The sequence below is a fragment of the Mobula hypostoma genome, chromosome 31 (assembly GCF_963921235.1).
Source record: "Mobula hypostoma chromosome 31, sMobHyp1.1, whole genome shotgun sequence".
NCBI classification, from domain to species: domain Eukaryota; kingdom Metazoa; phylum Chordata; class Chondrichthyes; order Myliobatiformes; family Myliobatidae; genus Mobula; species Mobula hypostoma.
In genome coordinates, this window is record NC_086127.1 from 2,740,572 (window position 1) to 2,764,870 (window position 24,299).

Genomic DNA, 24,299 nt, shown 5'->3' on the forward strand with positions numbered 1-24,299 from the left:
GTCCTCCAACCAGGCTTACAGATCACAAATGGCTGCTCTAGCTTTCCACCGGTGGGTTGCTCCAAAGGGATACTAATTGGACGAGCCAACAACCGCACTCGATCACAGGGCCACTTATATTCGCAGATCCAAGACGAGCATCAGGTGCCCATGATTAAGCCTAACTGAAACAAGGCACAGCCAGAAGAGCCAAAGTCCGTAGTCCACGGACCAGACCGTGATAGTGTTTCCACCCCCCACCCCAACCCCATGGGATCCTCTAGGAGACAGAATAGGCTCTCCAGGTCTATGGAAGTCCCGGCATGTGGGGGTATGCAATCGGAAAGAACCCAGTATGACGAGAGTTAGACGACAGTGTCTACGTTGCGGGGTCAATGAATGGCTGGTTCGTTCTGGTCAACTCCGGTGTGAGTAACCTGGTTGCATGGTTAGGACTGTCAGCTCGACCTCCAGCACTGCACCTGGATTCTCTCCAAATCCAAGACTCCGTGAAAAGACTCTCCTGGGTACCGACTCTACGCTCGCTACTGCAATAACGCCTCACGACTCTGTCTCCGCGCCCGTGCTCGGCACTTGGGTTATCCACCGCCACGCTCCTGTGACAGGATGGCATTTTTCCAAGAGGCAGGTTGGGAAGAGGAAAGTCCAGGTAGCTGTGAGAGTCCGTAGGCTTACAGTAGACATCAGTAGATGAGCTGTCTCCAGAGATAGAGACAGATAGATTAAGAAAAGGGAGGGAGGTGTCGGAAATAGACCAGAAAACTTGAAGGCAGGGTTGAATTTGGAGACAAAGTTAATGAAGTCAATGACAGGGCTACGCCATCCAGCTCATTGCAGACGTTTTCATTTCACTTCGAGCAAATACAAAGTGCTAGAGCAGCATGGTTCCCAAATATTTCAGCTCAGGTGTCCCTATCCCAAGAACCAGGGATACTACTGGGGTCCATGTATAGACCCGATTGTTTCCGCCGTCCTGGATCCGGGAAACTATTTTTTTGTTTCACTGACATCATATGAGGCGGTGCTAAGTAATTATGGCACACAAGGGCGTCTCTTTTGCTTGCCTCTTCGGGAACAGTTCCATTTCAATCTTTAATATCTCAATTCTTCCCTTTCAGGGTTATTTTGAAGAACCTGACCTGGAGTTACACGCTGACTACCTTTCTTTGCGGGAATGGGACCCGCTCTCGTGGTTCCACAATCGGCCGAAATTCGACACGCTAAGGCTTTCCCTAAGATGACGGACATTTAACATTATAAACCAGCGAGTTAATTGTTATGTCTCCCTGTTCATTTGAAAATGGAGTCACTTCTTTCTCCCATGGTAGGAGCGAAATATGGCCCGCAGCATTTCGAATTATCATGTGCACAATGTAGACTTTATAGATATTACTAAGTCTATGAAATTAATATAAATTCGATTCTGAAAAGGAAGTAATGGGAAAAAAAGCACCAGACTTATCAAAGTCCTAGTTCTTCGTGCACAACCGTTGGAGCTCAATAAATTCTTGACGACCACCAGGATCCTGTCGAATCACGGCTCGGGACCACCCGGAATGATCGACCGGAGCCTTTTCGCACGTCCGCCGTCCTCCCCGCCTCTCCTCCGACTCCCCGCCAAAAGGCTCCGTTCCCAGTCATATGAGACAGCATTATCACCCGACAAAACGATAACATCAATACCCATTGGCTAATAGCACCCTGCTATCTGTAGTAACCCAAGGAACTGCCTAGCTAGAGACTTTCTCAGCATGTAACATAACATAGGAGCATTCCCAAATATAACATAACAAAGAAGCCATTTTAAATTTAACCGACGATGAAAAAGACCCCGTACACTCCCCCCCCCCCGCCACTACCAAATAAAAGTCATGCCCTCATGACGTTAACAGGGTTCACCAGTGCTCCTTGCAAAACACAAAACTCAACGCAGGTGCATAAATCAGTGACATAACTTCCAAGGGCTGTAGAGATCACACCCTGTACTCCCGGCGCTGTATAGGCCAACTTCTCCGGGGGGTGCCTACTCCTCTGAGACCTCTGTATTTCCTCCGCTGACTCCCCCTGTTCAGACACCCCAGGTGACACCCCGGGCCTACCTGTCGGACCCTTACCCTCACAGGGACCCCTCGGCCCCTGTGAGGCCTCTGGCTTAGTTTCTGGTTCCACCCTCTCCTTCCCCAATCCCGGCTTTATTACTGGCGGCTCTGCAACACCCTCCCTCCTCTCCCCTAACTCAGTGAGGGAACTGCCAGGAGCCTCTTCTCCCTGCACCGGGGAATCAGCGAACGGAAACAGCTGCCACACGTCCGAATCATCATCTTCCGATGACATATCCCGTTTCGAAGTGGGGACCGGCCCCGTCTCTTTCGCAGCGGGTTCTTCCCTCGCCCCACGCCGTCGCAGAGTCCTCGTACTAGGCGTAAACTCCCATTCGGGCTCTGGGTCTACCTTCACCTCTCGACCCAGAGGTAACAGGTGGCTCCGATGGAATACCTTGACAGACCCCTTCCCATCCTCGGGTCTCACCCGGTAAACCGGGAGATTCGGCATCTGACTCTCCACCACATAGGGGGTGGCTGCCCAAGGATCCGCCAAATTGTGCTTACCCTGTAGTCCTAAATTCGGGATAAGGACTGGGTATCCCGGCAACAGCTGGACGAACTTTACTTTCTGATCATACCTCTTCTTATTCCGATGATTCTGCTTGGTGGCTGCCACCTCAGTCAACTGGTACGCCCTTTTCACTCTCTCCTCATATCGGAGACGTACTTCAGATATGGCTCCGAAGGTATTTCACCCGCTTCAGTCTCAAAACACAGATCAATGGGCAACCTCGCTTCCCGTCCGAACATCAGATAATAGGGCGAGTACCCCGTAGCATCATTGCGAATACAATTGTAACAATGAACCAAATGAGCAATGTGCTGACTCCACTTACTCGTCTGTCCGATCTCCAAAGTCCCAAGCATGTCCAGTAAGGTCCGGTTAAACCTCTCGGGCTGAGGATCGCCCTGCGGGTGATAAGGGGTGATTCTGGATTTCTCAACCCCAAGCATACCCAGTAATTCATGTATAAACCTGCTGTCGAAGTCTCGTCCCTGATCACTACGGATACGCCGGCGAAGGCCTGAATGAACAAAGTACTTCTCCCATAACACCTTCGTCGCCGTAGTCACTTTCTGGTCCTTAGTAGGAAAAGCCTGCGCATATCTAGTGTAGTGATCCGTGATGACCGACACATTGCCGGTGTTGCTGGTGTCTGACTCAGTGGACAGGAAATCCATACACACCAGGTCCATGGGTCCCGCACTCTGCAAGTGGGATAACCGGGCCGCCTGCGCAGGTAAGGTCTTCCTCCTGATGCAATGACTACAGGTCTTAAAGTATCCTTCCACCTCCCCCCTCATCCGGGGCCATTAAAACCGGTCCTTGACTAATCCATAGGTCTTCTCTACCCCTAAGTGCCCGGAATCATCATGTAGAGCCTGGAACACAGTCTTCCGATACTTCTCAGGCATGACCAGCTGCCAGCGCCGGGGGTGGTCCGGAGGCGACGTGACCCGGTACAGGACGTGGTTCTTCAGCTTCAACCGGGGCCACTCCTTCAGTAGTAGGGGAACGGAGGCATGTTTCGCCTTCTCCACCTGCCCCATATCACCCTGGCTAACCGCGTACCAGATAGTGCCAATGCTCGGGTCATCATGCTGAGCCGCCCCCACTTCCTGGGGGCTCAACTCCGGCAGCTGCCTGTTCCTCAGAGCAGTCACATTACAGTAAACAGTGGGTAGCGCGTCATCGTCAACCCCCAGTTGATCCACTGCCCGATCCGTTCCCATCGGGGCTCCTGCTTCCCCGTCGCTCCCAACTTGACACATGGCCTTTACTCCCGGGGCAGGGACACTCTTCCACTCCTCAGTCCTGCCCGTCCTCTCGTGCGCCCGACGAGACAGGGCATCTGCATCGATGTTCCGACTCCCCGGGCAGTACTTCAGGCTGAACTCATAGGCAGACAAGGCCGCTAACCACCGGCGCCCGGTAGCGATTATGTGCCCGACATAGCTGACCGCCGTCTTACAGAGCTGACAACTATCCAGGGAAAGTTTTAACCCTTCCTCCTTGAGCCGACTCAACACCTTCAGCAGTCGCTCCTCATGTTCCTCCAACGTAGATCCAAGCACTATCAAGTCGCCCAGGTACACCAATACCTCCAGCAGGTTCATATCTCCCACTGTCCTCTCCATGAGCCGCTGGGAGGTGGCTGCGGCCCCCGAGATGCCTTGGGCCATTCGTTCGAACTGGATAAATCCCAGGAGGCAAATAAAGGCTGTCTTCTCTTTATCGGCCTCACTCATCGGAATCTGGTAATACCCACTCCGCAAATCCAATACACTGAACCACTACGCCGCACTTAAACAGGCCAATGCGTCTTCCACCCTTGGGACCGTATTCTGGTCGGGAGCCGTGCGCCGGTTCAGGGTCCTGTTGTTCACGCACATGCGCACCTTCCCATTTTTCTTCCTTGCCACCACTATGGGGGACGGATAGGGGCTTCGGGACTCCGCGATAATCCTTCCATCCGTCAACTGCCGCAAGTGCTGCCGCACATCTTCCACACCTGTTGGGGTCAACCGCCGCGACCTCTCCCTAATCGGGGTGTCATTTGTGACCCCGATATTGTGCCGAGTGCTCTTGGAACATCCAACATCAAACTCGCCCTGAGAAAAGACATCCTTAGCTTCAGTATCTTCTCCACCAGCCTGCTCTTATACTCCGGCGGTACAGGGGAGCCTTTAAAATTAAAAGCCTCCTCTGTCAGCCCCCGGTTCTCCAATAGTTCTCCTCCAGTGGGCCTCACGGGGGCGCTAGACATCACCGTCACCGGGAACACGTCCGCAAGGGGCATCCCGCACTTAAAGGTGGTCTCCCTCTCCGTTATGTTCCTTACAATCACCCCCATCCGCCGTGCCTGTACAGCTGAGGGCCTCTGCAATTCAGGTCTCACCAGCGCCGAGCCGGGAACCGGTAATCCCCTTCCAGGTCGTCTGGTGCGTCTACTAGTAGGGCCTCGCCCGCCGGTACTCCGGGGAATCTGGGGGTCCCCATCACAAATGTCACCTCCCCTGGCCGGATCACCTTAGGCCTCGCCTGAGTTCACCACACCGTCCCTCGTTTGCACTCAGGATCCAGCCCCTGGGGGGTCACCCACTCTTTCGTACACCGCTCGAAACACTGGGTGTACCGAGAGGGTCTCCAGAAAGTTCTCCCCTGCCTTCTTCTTACAGGCTCCCAAGAGCCGTCGCACCAGAGGGGAGTTAGTCCCCACTAGCAGGGAAGCGCCACCGGTTTCCACCAGGTCCGAACAGACCAACACCAGCGTCTCAAGGGATTCATACACTCCCACATCGCCCTCCGAGAATTCCAATCTCACTGACAGGTATCCATCGTATGGGTAATCACCGTCACTTATGCCCCAAATCTCCAATGCATTAAAACGGAGTTACTGGCAAATGCTTCAGATATTTGTTGTAGAACGACCGGTACAGTAAGGTAACCTGCGATCCGGTGTCAAGGATGGCTTTTGCTATGATTCCCTCTATCCGTTGGGACACGCTGGAACAGGGTCCCACCAGTCCATCCGGAATAAGGGCATGTACTTTCGGGGGTTCCATGGTTGCTTTCTGGGATCGTGTTCCTCCTGAGACTCCAGTCCATTCCCTCACTGAGCCTCTCCTAAGTTTCCCGACACCTCTCCCTACTTAGTGGCCCTCGCCCCTCGGAGCATCTCGTCTCTCACAATCCCTCCGCTAGTGACCCACTTCCCCACAGCAGTAGCACACCCCCGGCCACTCACATTCCCGCCTGAAATGCCCCTCCCTCCCACAGTTATAGCACACGTTACCAGCCGCCTCTCTCCTCCCGGGACGCACCCCGAAGGGGGGGGGGCTGTCAATCCCCTCAGTGGAGGGTCCTTCCCCCCCGGGACGCCTTTGATTTCTCTGCTCTCAAACCAGCTACCACCTCCTGAACCGCTGACGACCGCCCCCGGGGTCCAAGCCCCCTGTTCGGCCCGAAGCACTCTCCTCCTCCCGCACCTCTCTAATCAGTTGCCCGAATGATGGAGGGAGCTCCTCTTATATGACTGCCGGATACTCCAAGCCACCCTGTCATCCTCCCGGGAATCGCTAGGCGTATCTGCCTCATCCTCAACTTCGCCACTTCGTCCGCTTTCACTACCCCTCGGCGCCGCAGCTCAGTAAGCTTTCCTTCCAGCCGGAAAATGTATTCTGAGAGCTTTTTCCCTCTTCCCTGCCCCATTATTTGAAACCACCCGGAACAATCGACCGGAGCCTTTCGCACGTCCGCCGTCCTCCCCGCCTCTCCTCCGACTCCCCGCCAAAAGGCTCCTTTCCCAGTCATATGAGACAGCATTATCACCCGACAAAACGATAACATGAATACCCATTGGCTAATAGCACCCTGCTATCTGTAGTAACCCAAGGAACTGCCTAGCTAGAGACTTTCTCAGCATTTAACATAACAAAGAAGCATTCCCAAGTATAACATAACAAAGAAGCCATTTTAAATTTAACATACAAAAAAGAAAGACCCCATACACTTGCATCTTCGGGTAGCAGTTGTAATCCTATCTTGAATATCTCAATTTATCTCTTTCTGTGTTCTTTTGAAGACCTTGATCTGGAGTTACACGCTGACTACGGTTCTTTGCGGGAATGGGAAACACTCTAGGGCTCCACAATCAGCCATTATTCGACAGGACAAAGGCTTGCCGTAAAATTACGAAAATTTTACCATCGTAAACCAGCGAGTAGATTGTTATGTCTCCCCACTCGTTTGAAAATATAGTCACTTCTTTCTGTCACTTTCTAACTGATGTTCATACTTGGGGCACACCACTTTTTTTTTCATGGTTTCGTAGTTAAAGCGTTTCACGATGTATACTGATTGGGACTGGTGCCCTGAAGGAGGGCCTGGGCCAGAAAAGTACACAGACTGCTGTTTATCGTATGTGTTGCCTGACCTGCTGAGCACCTCCAGCATTTTGTGTCTGTTTCTGCGGCTAAACATACATTTTTCACCACAGGACAAATCGCTTATGATTATGGACAGCTCATCAATAATCCTGCAGTTATATGACCTCTGGTTCTAGCTTTTCAGATCACGACTAAAACGTTTTCAATGTATTGTCCGAGAACGCAGTTTCCTTTTTTGCAGCACATTGTAACATCCGGCAAGAGATCCCTAAACAACGACCATATGTCCATAGTACATTTCTCTGCAAAAACTTCATCCCAATTCACACCCTAGATCTAATATTCCTACTTACTATACGTAATGTCTAACATTTTCTTACATTAAATTTCCTCTGCCCACACCTCGGTTTTGTTTGAGTCTATCTAATTTGATTCTGCTGCCTGAATGTTATCAACCCATCCCCCGACGCTTGAGTCTTCTCCAGACTTTACCAGTTTATTTGTTATGTGCTTATCTCAATCATTAACTCAAATTAAAAGCAGCAGTGGTGCTGAAACCGCACTTTAAACATCTTCTAGGTGTGAAAACTCGTTGTTTTTTGTTTTGCGCCAATTCGGCACCCATTTATACACATTAATCTCAATCCCAACATTCTGAAATTTGATTATCAACTCCTGTAGATTACCTTGTGGAAGGGCTTCTGAAAGTACAATTATATATACCTCTTAATTGTTATTATATATTTCGGTTGCCTCTTCAAAGAAATCCAGCATATTACTGAAACCTCATTTCCCCTTTCTGAACCCATTGCGGCTTTCTGAACATGCCTGTTTTGATCAACTGATTTTCCACCTCATTCTTTATTAATGCTTCCACTATATTACCTACGGAGAGCGCCGCGTAAGGGTTTCACCGCTAACGCTATGGTCTTGTTGCAAAACAGTCTTTGGATTATAGTCAGAGACAACAAGTGCTTCAGAATGAGCACCATCCAATCAGGGGAACGGGTATTTTATCAGTGTGCCTGACACCGGTGTGAACTGTTCATCGGGATATATAGAGAAAACACGCTGGAGAGAACCAGTGATAGGATTGGACTGAGTGGAGACGGTGACTCGATACAGCAACGTGTGGAAATCTGCTGAGGTTCAGTGAATATGGCTTCAGCAGAGTTGTGCTCCAACTTGTGCATATTTGTCTGTTTAATTATAATGGGCCCTTTATATGTTCTTGTTACTTTATGTTAGTTACTAACCTTTTAGTTTAGTTAACATTCATAAATATAATTCCTGTGATCGTGTGCAGTGTGATGGCTATTATTTCCTGGCACCGAGTTGTAACGCGGTAGCAAATTACGCAGCATTCACACAAACCGGGGATTGTGTGGTACAGACGTCCCAGTCTCATGAATTTGGCGGGACTGGAGTGTGTACTCCCTAGACATAGGCAGCCCAAGGAAACCAGGGTCTCATTGCAAGGGATCGTTTAGGAACGGTTTCGTACGAGGTTGTGTGATTGTTCTGAGCATTGATCCACTGGGTTGTGTATTTAAGCCTGTGTTAAACTATTGTCTGATAAAGTGATTAAGATGCATAGTTACGGATGCTGCAGAAGTTGACCGGTCTTGCAAAGCACAGGCTTGCAGAAGTCATTACTGGAACCCCCTCCCGATAACTGGCACCTGACGGCCCAGGAAGACCTGAAAACTCGAGATCCAGGGACGAGCCGAAAGACCAGGGGTACTTGAGATTGAGACGTTGAGGAATTAGAGAGGCAGGGAAATATGGGGATCCAGTGGCCTGGGAATCCCAAAAGTTCCCAGAGACCAGGGAATCACGAGAGACAAAGAGACCTGGGAGTCCCAATAGACTGAGAGACCGGGGAATCGGTGGTTGTGACATTGTCTGCGGAGCGAGATATTGGCGTGGTCTGATTTGGATATTCAATGAGTGCACCAGCGAGGGGTGAAAATTCTGAGTTGGTACTACTCCTTACATCCCTGGAAAATAAATGGCCAAGTGCCAGTTTGGAGAGTCCTAGTTATCATAGATTCAGAATGTTCTCGGGGATAACACCCCTGAAGGGGAAGAGGATTGTGAGACTTTGGCGGAACCGACCTCTCAGATGCTGGATGACTGCAATGCTCTGATAATGTTAAAAACAAACAGCGACTGGTAGAGAGTCTGAGAGATCTGGCTGCTGACGTATTGAGATCTTTGAAGACACAGAACCCTTTGGCTTCTTCCGCGGGGCACATGCAAGCACTAGAAAACGTTTTTTTTGTTGCGACGACAAGCACAATGGAGCTTATGAAGGGATTTCTAAAATAGGTTACTGAGCACGCTCCGTTTTGAGAAGGTAAGGACTAGGCCTTATCTCCCTTAAAGTGATCCCCAGCCCAAGCAGTTCAACCGGATATTTCTAGATATGTTCGGAACCTTGAGATAAGTAAACAAGAAAAAATGAAATCAACATCTGCTACAACTGCACACAGAATCAAACTACCGGGTATTCACCATATTATCTGATGTCTGGCCGTGAAGCGAGTTTGCCCGTTGTTTTCTACTTTGGGACTGGTGGCGAAGATTTCCCACAGAAGACTAATATGAAATATATGTCCAATATTCGAAAGAAGCTGCAAAGGCTTATAAACTAGCCGAGTTTTCGGCTACCTAGCAGAATCAATGAACTAAGGGAAGGTATGATCAAAGTGTAGGGTTCTCCCAGCAGATGCCTGGAGACCGTGTCCTCATAAAGAAACTACCTGGGAAGCATATGCTGTATGAGTGCTGGGCTGCTACGCCCTATGTAGTGCAGAGTCAGATGCGAAACGTACCCCTTTTTTTCTGACTGAAACCAGAGGATGGGAATGGACCTCTCAACATTCTCAATTAGAATCACCTTCTAACTCGGGGTCAAGGGGATCATATTGACCCAGACCTTGACCTGGACCCTACACCTAATAAGAGGACTCTGCGGCGACATGAAAGAACTGACAGACAATCAGCGGAAAGGGCTGGAATGAAGCTAACCACTGTATTTCATCGGAGACAGAGAATGAACTAATCGGTTTGTGTAATGGGCAGAACTAGCAAAAGGCAGGGATGTTTGTGGTTAGACAATGACAGGTGGCTGGATTCTCAGGCAGCTGGGCATGTTTCCGAGCCCGACCAAGCACAAAGCCACCTGAGTTGTTGATAGAGACGAGTAATGTCAGGGAGGGGCCTCGCAATTTTAACAAGAAAGAGCCCAGGTGGTGCCTGAAACTGAAGAATTAAGTAATTGGGTAAGAAGGTTTCAAAGAGTCAGGAAACCTCCAGTTAAGCTGGGGCATGTCGCTCCCCGGGAAAAAAAAAAGTGTAGCACCTATCCCCTTGGTGAGATATGTCACTGCTAGTTACAACTCGATCGCAGGTCCTGATGTCACGAAATTGCTGTAAGAACTTGTATTGTTCAGGAAAGGGTGATAGTTTCTCTCAAAGACGCGACTATTTTTGATGGGGGACAGTGTAACATTTTCACTGATAATGGAATGATAGTTCTGTAGAAGCAGTGTTTGGGGTGCGGTTAGAGATAACGGGTGCTTCGGTATTCGAGCCATCCAATCAGGAAAGCGGTATTTATTTTCTGTGCGCCTGACACCGGTGTGAACTGTGGTCTTTGTTCGGCGGAAATTGTGAGGGAAGGCCCTAGAGAGAACCGGTGGTAGGACTCAACCGGGTGGGAAACGTTATTCGATGGAACAGGCTGTAGAAATCTGCTGAGGAAAAGTGAATATGAAATTCGGAATAGTAGAGCAACAGCCTGTGCGCATTTAACAGTTTAATTATAATGAGCCCTTTTTAGTTTGTGTTTCTTTGATGTTTTTTTTTCCTTTATTTGAGTTATATTCATAAATATAATTCTTGTAATCGTATGCAATGTGCTGTCTGTTATTTCCTGGCACCGATTTGAAAGTGTCGTAAATTACACAGCATTCTCACTTACTGGGGTTTGGATGGGAGTGACGTCTCAATCTCACGGATTAGGCGGGAATGGAGTGTGTATTCCCTGGGTTTACATAGCCCAAGGAAAGTGTGGTTTCATACGATACACGTTAGGGTTAATGGTCTGTAGTTACCAGGGTCAGTGAGGTCACCATTCTTGTACACCGAGATAATGTTAACCCATTTCCAATTTCTTCAAGTTCACTCGATTATATGTGTCTGTCCCTGGAGATTCATTACCTTTCAGCCTTTTCAGCTGAAGTAGGACCTCGCATTATAAGATCTCTAAGTCACTTGAAACAACTTTATTTTCCCTTACACTTGCTGGCATACTGCTAGCATTTTTGCAGCTGAATATATAAGCACATTATGAATTAAGAGTATCCTTTATGTACTTTTCTGCATAATTTAATAACCACACTGTTATTAACAATACACTTAACTTCCTCGTTGACTATTAAAGAATTTGCTTTTAAAGTATTGAAAAATATCTTGGTGTCAATTGTAGCATAATCAGCAATATCCTTCTCAACTTGTCCTTTGGCAGTCTTAATTTCCATCTTCACAATAGCTGTCATATGTTCGTATGTCCTACGGTTAACGTCATGACGATTTTTTTCTCTGTATTCTTTATGTAGCTCTATTTTTGTCAATAATTTCATGTATATCTTTATTCTTCCATGTATTGTTTTTATTTCTTCTCCGGATCTTCGGTATGAACATTTCCTGCACTGAATGTATTACCTATTTAAATCGATCCCATTACTCCTCAACTGAGTCAACGGCAAGCAGTTCTATTCAGATTACCTTCTGAAATCTTTGCCACATCTGCGTAAAATTTGCCTTTCTAAAATTCAATTTAATGTCTCTTTTTTTTAACTGATATATTCTCTAAACATATTTCCATAAGACCAAAAGACAAAGGAGCAGAAGTCGGCCATTCGGCCAATCAAGTCTGCTCCGCCATTTGATCATCAGCTGATCCATTCTCCCATTTAGTCCCACTCCCCCCGCCTTCTCACCATAACCTGTGATGCCCTGGCTACTCAGATACCTATCAACCTCTGCCTTAAATACACCCAATGACTTGGCCTCCACTGCTGCCCATGGCAACAAATTCCAAAGATTTACCACCTTCTGACTGAAAAAATTTCTTCGCATTTCTGTTCTGAATGGGAGCCCTTCAATCCCTAAGTCATGCCTTCTCCTACTAGACTCCCCCATCATGGGAAACAACTTTGCCACATCCACTCTGTCCATCCCTTTCAACATTCGAAATGTTTCTATGAGGTCTCCCCTTATTCTTCAAAACTCCAAGGAATACAGCCCGAGAGCGGACAAACGTTCCTCATATGTTAACCCTCTCACTCCCGGAATCATTCTAGTGAATATTCTCTGTACCCTCTCCAATGTTAGCACAACCTTTCTTAAATAAAGAGACCAAAACTGCCCACAGTACTCCAAGTGAGGTCTCACCAGTGCCGTATAGAGCCTCAACATCACATCCCTGCTCCTATACTCTATTCCTCTAGAAATGAATGTCAACATTGCATTCGCCTTCGTTGGAGAAGACACAGATCTCCTCGTGCTCTTGCTCTACCCTGTAGTGGTAACAAACGGCACTGAACTCTATTTCCGCTCGGACAAGGCAAAATCAAACGCCTATAATATCAAGGTTCTTAAGCAGATACTCGGAGAAGCAGCGTGTATTGTTTCTCCATGCTTTACCAGAAGCGACTCAACGTCCAGAGTATTTGGGTTCGGAAAGAAGTCGGGGTTCCAAAGAATCATCAAGAAAGAAAAGGGAATCAGGGACTGTTCGAAAGCGTTCTGTTCACCAAAGCAAAGTCAGTATGTTGTGGAAACCAATGGCTGTCGGGCAATGGTGGCATTGTTCAATGGAAATCAGAACGACTCCTTGGCGTCTATCAGATACAATCTGTTCTGCAAGAAAGCTGCGAGAGCTAAGCCTTTCGCCACGCCTGAAAGGCTGCCACCACCACCTCGGCCTATAAAGCACACTCCCTGCGGACTTACTACCAGGTTAGGGAGTGGATGGGCTGTAGTGATGAAATGGAGCCGTCTGACTGGGGATGGAGGATAGAAGTGGAATAACTCGTTCCAGTAATGACAGACAAAAGACCTGCTCCAGAGGTACTTATTCAGATGATTCACTGAAACTGTTTGGGAGGGTGCAATACGCTAAAGTGTACCTGCAGAGAGCATGGGCTGGAATGCACCAGTGCATGTGGGTATTACTAAGACGGCAAAGGTGACAATATGACAAATGAGCCAGTGCTAAAAGAGGATGAAGAACAAGACTGCATCTGAGAAGCCGTAAGGTAGCATATTATGTGTTATGACGTCAGTCCTTAATACCAGAGTTGCCCCTTGATTACATCATTGATCACATCATGACCTCAGCACAAATGCCATCTGATGCAGAGCGAGCCAAGTCCTACTGGAAGTTTCGAATTAATGCTGCTAATGCTCCGCTCCCACGCCCGCACCCGAGCCGACTCTCACAATAGTGTTGTTACTGCCTGCTGAGAAACTTCCTCTGGGCATCAGAATTGCATTTCTAAACCCGTTGGCTATTTCTTGCCTTGTCTACTTTAAATACTTCTTCCAAGTGGTACAGATAACAATGCACGAAATACTGGAATGAGCTATGGACGTTGCCTGGATGGGGAGCATGCCTCATGAGAATTTGTTGAGTAAACTGGGTCGTTTCTCCTTGGAGTGACGGAGGATGAGAGGCCACCTGATAGGGGTGTATAAAATGATGAGAGGCATTGTTCATGTGAATAGTCAGAGGCTTTTTCCCAGGGCTGAAATGGCTAACACGAGAGGGCACAGTTTTAATGTGCTGGAAGTAGGTACACAGGAGATGTCAGGGGTAAGTTTCTTTGTGCAAAGAGTGGTGAGTGCGTGAAATGGGCTACTGGCGGCGACAGTGAAGGCGGATATGATAGGGCTTTTAAAGAGACTCCTGGAAAGGTACATGGAGCTCAGTAAAAAAGAGGGATATGTGTAACCCGATGTAATTTCGAAAGTAAGGATATGTTCGGCACAGCAATTTGGGACGAAGGCCTGGTATTGTGCTGTACCTTTTTCTGTGCTTCTGTGTTTCGAAGCCTGCTCTAAAATCTGCAGACAGATCACCGCAAGCTCCACCTTGTCGGCACCGTCCACGCCAGAAACCGGAAAGGGATACGTGATTGCGCACGATCGTGAAATTTCCTGAACACGCGGATGAGGGTGCCAAATTCTCTGCGCAGTTTAAACTCCTTTGTGCGCAGGCATGGGGATAGGGGACAGCTCCTGTAGTCCACCCTCAGCCCCTCCCTCCCTCTCTCCTCACCGGCATGGGCATGCTCCAGAGGTTGAGGCTGTCGTTGGGCTTGTCCGGGATCCTCGTCCGTCGGTTGCGTTTGAGCGCCATCTCCTTGAAAGAGCCCTCCAGGGTCCTGGTATTGTTCGCTGCTGACAGTAGCTCCTCCAAGTCCTGGGGACAGAGCAGAGGTATGGAGGGGTAGAAACAGCGAGAGAACGGCGGGGGAGAGACACTGCAAGGAGTCAGAAGAAGAAATACATAGAATGGTAGGGATGGGGTAGTGAGAAACAGAGTGGGATGGGGAGACAGGGGGTGGGACGCAGAGAGAAAAATGCAGAGAGGGAGAGGTTGCGGGTGTGGCGGGGAGGAAGAGGGCGAGGGTGCGACGGGGAGAGAAGAGAGAGGGTGGGACGGGGAGACGGGGGGAGAGTGTCGGACAGGGAGAACGAGGGAGAATCAAAGAGTGGAGAAGGAGTCCGAGGGCAGAAGAGCGAGTGACAGAGGTTCGGGGAGGAGGGACAGAGAAGAAGACGTCAGACAGAGATCCTGGTACGTAGCAGCGGGTAGTGAGAGGCACGGTGGGGGTAGTTTAACTGAGGCTTCACCCTGAACAGCAGAACCAACCCCAAAATCGTGAGCCGGCCCCACAACTCCCCATTCCCAGAATTCCCTGTCCCAGATAAGTCAGTGGTCCTATCCGTGGACCGGCGCTGTCTGAGGATGGGGGCGCAGTTTGTGGGCCACTCCAATTCCCGTCCTGTAGGATCAGACCCATGCTTGACTCCTCACCCGAACACTGGTGATACTGCGCCCCAGGAAGGGCAGCAGCAGCAGACAGCGGTCTCGAATGGAGATGGACGGCTGCCATTCTGGGGAGAGATTGGACGGCCGGGCCCTGGAGAGCGTAATGGGACAGGGACACACAAATACAGGGAAAACAAGAGCAGGGATGTGATGCCGAGGCTTCAGAAGGCACTAGCGAGGCCTCAGCTTGTGTATTGTGAACGGTTTTGGCCCTTTATCTTGGAAATGATGTGCTGTCATTGGAGAAGGCCCAGAGGAGGTTCACAATGATGGTTCCAGGAATTATTGGGTTATCATGCGAAGAACGCTTGCTGGCTCTGGGTCCGTACTCGCTGGAATTTAGAAGATGAGGGGAGATCTCATCTAAAGCTTGAAAGGCCCAGACAGAGGACATGTGGAAACGATATTTCCCATGGTGGGGGAGTCTTGGACAAGTCGGCGCAGCCTCAGGATAGAGGGGTGTCCATTTAAAACAGAGATGTGGAGACATTTATTCAGCCAGAGAGTGGTGAATTTACGAAATTTGTTACTACAAGCAGCTATGGAGGCCCTGTCATTTGGATGTATTTAAGGCACAGATTGATGGGTTCTTGACTGGACATGGCATCAAAGGTTACGTGGAGAAGGCCGGGGAGTGAGTCTGAGGAAGGGAGAAAACATAAGGATCAGCCATGATTGAATGGCGGAGCAGACTCGATGGGCCAAGTTGCCTAATACTGTTTCTATACTCTGGAGAGAGTGCAGAGGAGATTTACAGGGATGTTGCCTGGATTGGAGGGCGTGCCATATGAGAATAGGTTGAGTGAACTTGGCCTTGTCCCCTTGAAACGACGGAGGATGAGAGGTGATCGGATAGAGGTGTACAAGATGATGAGAGGAATTGATCCTGTGGATAGTCAAAGGATTTTTTTCCCCCAGTGTTGAAATTGCTCACACGAGAGGACACAGTTTTAAGATGCTTGGTGCCGGGGAGATTTCAGGGCTAGGTTTTGTTTACGCACACAGTGGTAAGTGCTGACACCTTCTGGCTAAGGTCAGTTCAATCGATCGGAATGTGGTTGAAAAGTCAAAATTGAACCTTGGAAGCAGATGTATGTTTTAAGGAACTTAATATAATCGCCAGCGACAATTTCATTTTTGTGGAAGACATGATTGGCGGAATTGGAGCAGAGCACAACTCGCTCGCCACCTGTTCTATCTTTACTCTCGCCAAACGTGCCTCTTTTTGTTATTATTATTATTATTATTATTATTATTGTTGTTGTTGTTGTTATTATTATTATTATTAATTAATTTATTTATTGATTGATTGATTGATTGATTGATGGATTGATTGGTTGATTGACTGATTGGTTAGCCAGAGATGTTTGTGACCGTCTTTTGTCTGTTATATAGTGTCATCCACCTCTTTTCCAGAGCAGGTGTTGTTAAACATGTGAGATTTCCTCCCATCGTCTAGGCTGAAACAGTCTCCTTTTGTTTTTCTGTTTGAAGCATCTACTGTCGTGCTCCCACAAGAGCCGCCGTGGAGGATTGAAAAGTTGGGATGAACTGCAATACTCTTATGGACTGGGACTGTTTTCGGCAATTATATTAGAATCTACAAGTATTAGAACATTAAGCACACCCCTAAGTGCGAAAACTCGCATGTTTCTTTTGAAACGAGGCTTGATCTGCGGTATCTAACTGATGAGTACCTGGAATTGAAAGTTGCTCTGCATCGAGATTATACTGCACATTTTCGCCGTCCACAGGTTCGTAACCATGCCGTCTATTCCACCATCTATCCCAACATCGTGTGAGCCACGCACATGCAGCAAGTACAATTGCGAAGCCAATCGGGAGCCCGATGTATTGGCATAGTTGAACTTCTGCAAATGACACGGATATGTTTGACATAGACACATAGAAAACCTACAGCGCCATGCAGGCCCTTCGGCCAACAATGCTGTGCCGAACATGTACTTACTTTAGAAATTACCTAGGGTTACCCATATCCCTCCATTTTTCTGAGCTCCATGTCCCTATCCAAGAATTTCTAAAAAGACCCTATCGTATCCGCCTCCACCACTGCCGCCGGCTGCCCATTCCATGCACGCACCAGTCTCTGCGTAAAAAAACCTTACCCCTCAAATCTCCTCGGTACCAAACATCTTAAAACTGTGCCCTCTCATGTTAGCCATTTCACCCCTGCGAAAAAGCCTTTGACTATCCAGACGATTAACGCCTCTCATTAACTTATACACCACTATCAGGTCACCTTTCATCCTCCGTCGCTCCAAGGAGGAGTGGCCGAGTTCACTGAACATATTCTCATAAGGCATGCACCGTAATTCAGGTAACATCCATGTAAATCTCCTCTGCACCCTTTCTAGGTCTCCACGTCCTTCCTGTATTGAGGCGACTAGAACTGAGCACGGGACTCCAAGTGGGGTCTGAGCAGGGTGCTATATAGCTGCAACAATACCTCTCGGCTCCTAAATTCAATCTCACGGTTGATGAAGGGCATTCTTAACCGGCGAGACAACCTGCGCAGCTGCTTTGAGCGTCCTATGGACTCGGACCCCAGGATCCCTCTGACCCTCCACACGGCCAAGAGTCTTACCATTACTGCTACATTCTGCCATCATATTTTACCTACCAAACTGAACCACCTCACACTTATCTGGGGTGACCACCACCCACCGCTTCTCAGCCCAGTTTTTCATCCTATCGATGTCCCATTGTAGCCTCTGACAGCCCTCCACACTATCCACAACACCGCGAACCTTTTGTGTCATCACACCCCCAACTTTTGTGTCATCACACTCCCAACCATTGTGTCATCACACCCCCAACTATTGTGTCATCACACCCCCAACCTTTGTGTCATCATACCAATGGACAAACAATTGGCACACAAATACAAAATAGAGAGTGAACTAGAATCCACCAGAAGACGATTTCTGTTCATCACGTGTCTATATACTATGGAGTCTGATGCCCCGACGTAATTCAGTAATATGGACCAGCAGAATCTGGTGATTTCCTCTCACGAGCTTGCCTGTCATATCTTATTTCCGAAAATAACTAGTGTCTAGTTTGTTCAAATTTAAGCACAACACACTCACCCACTGCAGTTTTCTTCTCACCAGAGGCGTCTGTTTCTCTGTCCAGTAACATTAGTGTTCGACCTTTATCCACTATATTGTCTCCACTGACTTCTTTTCCAAAAGAGGTGCTGTGAACAATATCTGATTTCCACCCATAGCCTGGGCCGAAATTGTCACTGGTAGATTTTCTCCTCCTGTTTCTGTTGTATTTCTCTTCTCTGTCTTGAACATCAGGTAATGCGGGAGCGTCCGCCATGGCCCAACCAGACCCTTCATGGAGGAGATGTAAAGCTAGGATTAACTGCAATGGTTTGACTGGACTGGGACAATTAGCAGTAACTGCTTTAGAATTACTTGTTACATAGAGATGTTGTACAACAGTGATTGTAATGAAAAAAATAACCACAATGCTTCCTGTGCTGCTTAGCTTGAAGCAAAATGAAAATCAAGACGTAAGAAAGAAAAGCAGCAATTCGTGTTCTAACTTCTGAACTATAAGTATACACAGATGATGTAATCACGAGAATAGAATGGCCTGATATATCAAAGCTGCGGTATATCATCGCTCGGAAGTTGTCAACTGTCTTCAAAGGGAACCCTGCAAAACATTTTCGATGTGTCAGATGGATTAGTTGCACAGTCAGGAAAATTATTGATGGAAATTAAACATCTAAAACGAGAGAAATTAATACGCTGAAATTTGAATCAAACAATAAAAAAAGTTAGAGGCACCCAAGGAAATTTCAGAACTTCAGAGCGGATGAAGTGCCTTTCACAGGAAAGGTTAATTTCTCCAGATTGAGTATTCTCTGCATTTTCATTATTTCATTATCTTGAGCAATTCCGTGACGTATAGTCGAACGTTTTACATGAACGCTGCGTTTGGTTATGTTTAACTTCGTTCCATTGTTGGGACTAAGTCTATAATGTTATTTTGTACCCTTTTACCCGCACATCGTGTCAAACCCCAACAGTGTACAAGTATTATCACTGTAGAGTTATCAACTCCACTAAATTGTATCTGTTGTGACCCAACAGTCGACGGTTATGACAGGGGCACACAAATACAGAGAATAGCTCGCATTTTTCAAGCGAATATCCTTAAGTTACACATCTAGGCCTAACCACTACAAGAAGCCTACACTAATCCCATCTTCTTCCTTGCACGTTTGCATGACCTAACATCAATCCCGCCACACGCTCTTCCCCTTATTCTACTGCCCACACCTTAACTGGATCGATTCATCGAGGCCAATTCGTCATTTGCTAACACCTGTCTGCAGTGTGGAGTTCCAACGTTGGCGTCAAAATCCAAATACTCCGTTAAGAAATGGCTGGTAGTCAGAAACAAGCTCAAATCGCAGTCACAGAGAGGCAAATACACAACGAGCTATATTCACTTTGAATTAGTGTGGTATTTTATCTATATAACTCTCTGGATTCCCTACTGGCTCCAGTTGGTTGACTTTTGTTTTTTTAAATAGCGTTCATGGTCCCTCCTAAATGAATGTCGTTTGGTACACAACTAAGCACACGAAATAAAATGAAGAACAACGCATTTAAAATGCTGGAAGAAGTTCCCAGGTCAGGCAGCATCTGAAGAAATGAAAACTCGTACGCACTCCGTCTCCACTGAAACAGTCATACATGTTGACACATTAAAATCTAATCTTAACTACAGGGGCTTTATGAAAATACGTTTTATGAAAGTAGATAGCAAACATACATTCGCTTCGTTCTGATGTGTCTAGCTCTTTTTTAGGTGCGGTCAGCGTCCGGTTTTCTATCATTCTACTGGGTACACTGCCGTCAATAGTTTTGCCCACGATATGAGAGGCACTCTTATGTCCTTCATCTACATTGGCTTCTCCGGCCTCAAGGGTTTCGTGCAGTTGGTTATCCGCTTCGTTCCTGCTGTCCGGACCAAGACTGGTTCGGAAGGTTCCTGGGAGGACAAACAAAAATATTACTTCAATACTTCAACTGTAGTGGGGAAATGGCAGTGAAGTATGAAAGTTCAACGCAGTGTGATAGGGCTAAATCCATAATAGATTTTTGGTAAGAAATTAAATTGGAAAGAAGAACTAAAGAAATGCAGTACGTGCATAGAAGCATAGAAACATAGAAAACCTACAGTGCAATACAAGCCCTTCGTCCACGAAGATGTGCCGAACATTTCCTTACCTTAGAAATTACCTAGGGTTACCCATAGCCTCTATTTTTCTGTGCTCCATATACCTGTCACTGGCATCACATTCCATTCACTCCCCACTCTCTGTGTAAAAAATGTACCCCTGACATCTCCTCTGTACCTACTTCCAAGCCCCTCGTGTTAGCCATTTCAGCCCTAGGGTAATGCCTCTGACTGTCCATACGATGAATGGCTCTCATCATCGTGTACACCTTTATCAGGTCACCTCTCATCCTCCGTCGCTCCAAGGGAAAAAAATGCAACTATACCTATGAACTGCTACATGGAAGACCAGCTTGTCCAATGCATTTTTTGGAGTTTGCTTTACATCCTTAAGTCCCTGCTGCAGTATATTGGACACAAACAATCACTTTTAAATAACTAGTTGATGACGACTTTAGTAATCCCATTTGCCTGCGTTTGGACCATACCCCCCTAAACACTTTCGACGCAAGTACCTGACCAAATATTAATTAGAGGTGGTAATTGTATTTCAGAGGTAGGACGAATTCCATGAACGGTTTGTTCAAACAGACGTACAAACATTCAAGGCTACATTAAAATGCACTGCAGACAATCTTCTTTCCAATGTGTCCAAATCTGTTTCCAGCGAGGACAATGTCCGACATCCATTCCCGAACATGGTTATACCGATGATACTTTTGGCACCACTGCAGTGCACAATATGAGGCTAAACTTCTCGTTGTTTCACTTCTGCCGCCGCAACTCGGGTTTCCTTTGATCTCGGCAGTGCGATTGGCAGCCATTTGGGGTCTGATACTGGGGCCTTTGAGAGATCCGGCAGGCAACTTGTATAGACATAATTTCAATGATGAATTGAGCAACAGATAGACAGACAGGTTAAGGGAAGGTGTAAAAATAATATGGAGGTTTTCATGGTATCCTTAATATAAGCGGTGATACCTTTAGTGCAAGAGGTTTAGATGGGATGGAAAGTGTTAGTTGTTTCCAGGAGAGTTACTGAACTCAACATGCAGATAGTACAACAGGAGGAGGGGTTGTACTGGATCTGACGTTTGGTAGTCAGCCTATCCAACTGAATCACCTTCAGTGGGTGGGCAGTTAGTGAACAGTGACCACGACTCATTTAAGTTTTTAGCTAGCTACGTATTTTGCGAGAGAGTGTTAAATTCGAGCATGAAAATCACGACAGCATTGGGCAAGAGCTTGTGAGATTTAAATGAAGACATTTGTTTATGGGCTAGACCACATCCGGCATGTTAAGAGTGTATAAAGACAAACTAGACAGAATTCAGGCCAGTTATATTGCAGTCGGATGGAAGGACAAGTACTGCAAGGTAAGAGTACCCTGGATGCTGAGAGAGGTGAAGAATTTAGTTGACAAGTAAGAATGAAAGCATGTAAATTTTAGGAAGCTAGAATCGACCGGCGCCCTTACGGATTATAAAGAAGCAAAAACAGAACTGAAGAAGAGAATCAGGAAAGCCAGGAGGACATTGACAAGGATGCTGCCTGGATTGGAGAACATGCCTGAAGAGAACAGGCTGAGTGAACTTGGCCTTTTCTGCTTGGTGCGACGGGGGATGAGAGGTGGCCTGATGTAGGTTTGTAACATGAAAGGCATTGATTGTGTGGATAGACAGAAGCTTTTTCCGAGAGCTGAAACGGCGAGGACACGAGGGGACATAGCTTTAATGTGCTTGGAAGTGGGTACGGGTGGGGTGTCAGAGGTACGATTTTCACAAAGAGAGTGGTGGGTGACTGGAAAGCACTGCCAGCAGAGTTGGTAGAAGCAGAAACAAGAGGGTCTACTAAGAGACCAAGATAGGTATATGAAGCTTAGAAATATAGAGGGGGAAAGCGGTAAAGAAGTTCTAGGCACTTTCTAGAGTAGTTACATGGTCGGCACAACATTGTGGGCGGAAGGGGTTGTAATGTGCTGTGGATTTATATGATGCATGTTCGATGTTCCATGTTCTATGCTCCATATTCTATTTGTCTGGGTGTGAATGATGTGGGTGAGGTGCTTAATTAGTCACAGGTGGATTAATAATAAAATGTAGAGGGATACAGATAAATATAGATGTTCACCTTGTTGACATGTGTATATTTCGCGTATCACCTGGACCGAAGGCACTTTCCATGATCTATGCTTCTCTATGATTTTAACTGATGCCTCCGCAAGGCAGAACTTTTTCACATTAAGCTTTAATGTGTTCCTCGTCACCTGTTATTTCATATAAAGCTAATATTCATTCCAATAAAGAAGTCATATGAAACTAGCTATTTGTTAGCATGTCTATTTGTTTCTTTCATGTACATTGCATTCTTCTTTTCTTGCATTCTGTCATTAATTCGCACCCTTTTTCTTTCATTTCCTGCTCTTTCGTTCTCTGCATCCTTCCTTCATTCATCATGTCTTTCGTTTCATTGCTTCCCTTTGAGCAGTGATGTGAAGAAGAATCAGGGAGTTTTAATCTATTCATGACATCGAATATATGCGTTTTGTCTGACACGGTTCCTGTTCATGATTTCAGCAGATCTCATTCAGTGACTTTGAGGGCCAGAGGATGATTACTGCCAACTTTTCTCAGAATACTGTGTGTGAGCTTCATTCCCAACACCGCTTTATTAATTCTTCAATTTCAGATGGAGTTACAGAGAACAAACAATCTTGATGTCGTGATTTCCCATTTTACAGAACGTAAAGAGTTACAGAAGCAAGAGTGTCTGCAAATTAGCCACCTGGCAAGGAAGTACAAGGCTGTGATTGTGGGGCATTTAATTTTCCACACATAGACTGGGAAACCCATTCTGTAAAAGTGCTGGATGGTTCGGAGTTTGTAAAATGTGTGCAGGATAGTTTTTTTGCAGCAATACATAGAGGTACTAACTAGAGAAGGGGCAGTGTTGGATCTCCCGGTAGGGAATGAGGTAGGTGAGGTGACAGAGGTAGGTGTTGCGGAGGACTTCGGGTACAATGATTACAATGCCATTAGTCCTACTCCAGCCAACATCGGCCCAAAGTATGGTAACAGCTATCAGGGACTTGAGCCTTAATAGCTAGTGCAGGAAGTGTTTTAATGGCTGGTATTTCCCTTTGTAGCGTGTTTAATTGGAATGCCCTGCTTCTTAAAGTGATTTTCCCACCTGGCAGAGCATTGGTGCAGGTGGTATTTTGAGTCAGGTACAAGGTGCAACCAGGCTGGGGCTGGTAGCCTTGTAGGGTGCAGGGAGGTTGCTGGACTACTGTAGTGTACTGGGGGGTGACTATTGGGTTTACAGTACTGGGCAATTGTACTCTGTGTTTTATGTATGACTTCATTAGAAGATCGCGGGAGTCATACTAGTCTAAGGATTCTATCATCACAATTTTCGAGGGGTGCAGTGTCCTGCAGGGGTCTTGCCTACTCCTAACTTTAGAAAGTGACTTCCGTCGTGATTGGTTAGCTTCGATACTTCAGCTGCTTTTCCCATTGGGTAACTGCCTGGTTTTCAGTTTCAAATGAGTATATAAAATAGCACATGGTAGGCACTTGCTCGATTCTTCCTTTGTTTAACCCTTACAAGCTGTTCAGGACAAATTTGTCCCGTTTTCGACATTTGACAGCAATACAAGCACCCTAAATTCCATTGTTTTAGCCGAAATGTGAAGACTTTTCCTAAAGTGACCCAAAATGTGCAAAAATAAAAATATTTAACAATTTTATACTTTTGTACAGGTGCTACAATTTTTAGTACATTGAGGCTGTTCCGGGTCAAATTTGACCCTTATCTACTGAAAAGAAGGAGTTTAGATCTCTGAAACGTTGATTAAGGATTAATTACCCATTTATTAACGTCAGATGGGCTATTTATACATTCTACGTATATCTGTGTTTCAAAATTTGGTATAGACACCTGTTACGAGG

At 46.8% G+C, this 24,299-nt stretch overlaps 1 protein-coding gene across 2 annotated transcripts in view; it reads right to left on the reverse strand.

Annotated features, from left to right (window-relative positions):
• LOC134339906 (NACHT, LRR and PYD domains-containing protein 14-like) overlaps positions 1 to 24,299 on the reverse strand; it is a 73,114-nt gene that overhangs the window by 19,593 nt on the left and 29,222 nt on the right. For both annotated transcript variants that reach the window (XM_063036687.1, XM_063036686.1), the window contains exons 3-6: positions 19,942 to 20,160; positions 18,234 to 18,485; positions 16,821 to 16,994; positions 14,347 to 14,490 (exon numbers count right to left, since the gene is read on the reverse strand). In XM_063036687.1, the coding sequence (XP_062892757.1) occupies positions 14,347 to 14,490; positions 16,821 to 16,994; positions 18,234 to 18,485; positions 19,942 to 20,160 (789 nt within the window). The remainder of the gene's footprint in view (positions 1 to 14,346; positions 14,491 to 16,820; positions 16,995 to 18,233; positions 18,486 to 19,941; positions 20,161 to 24,299) is intronic.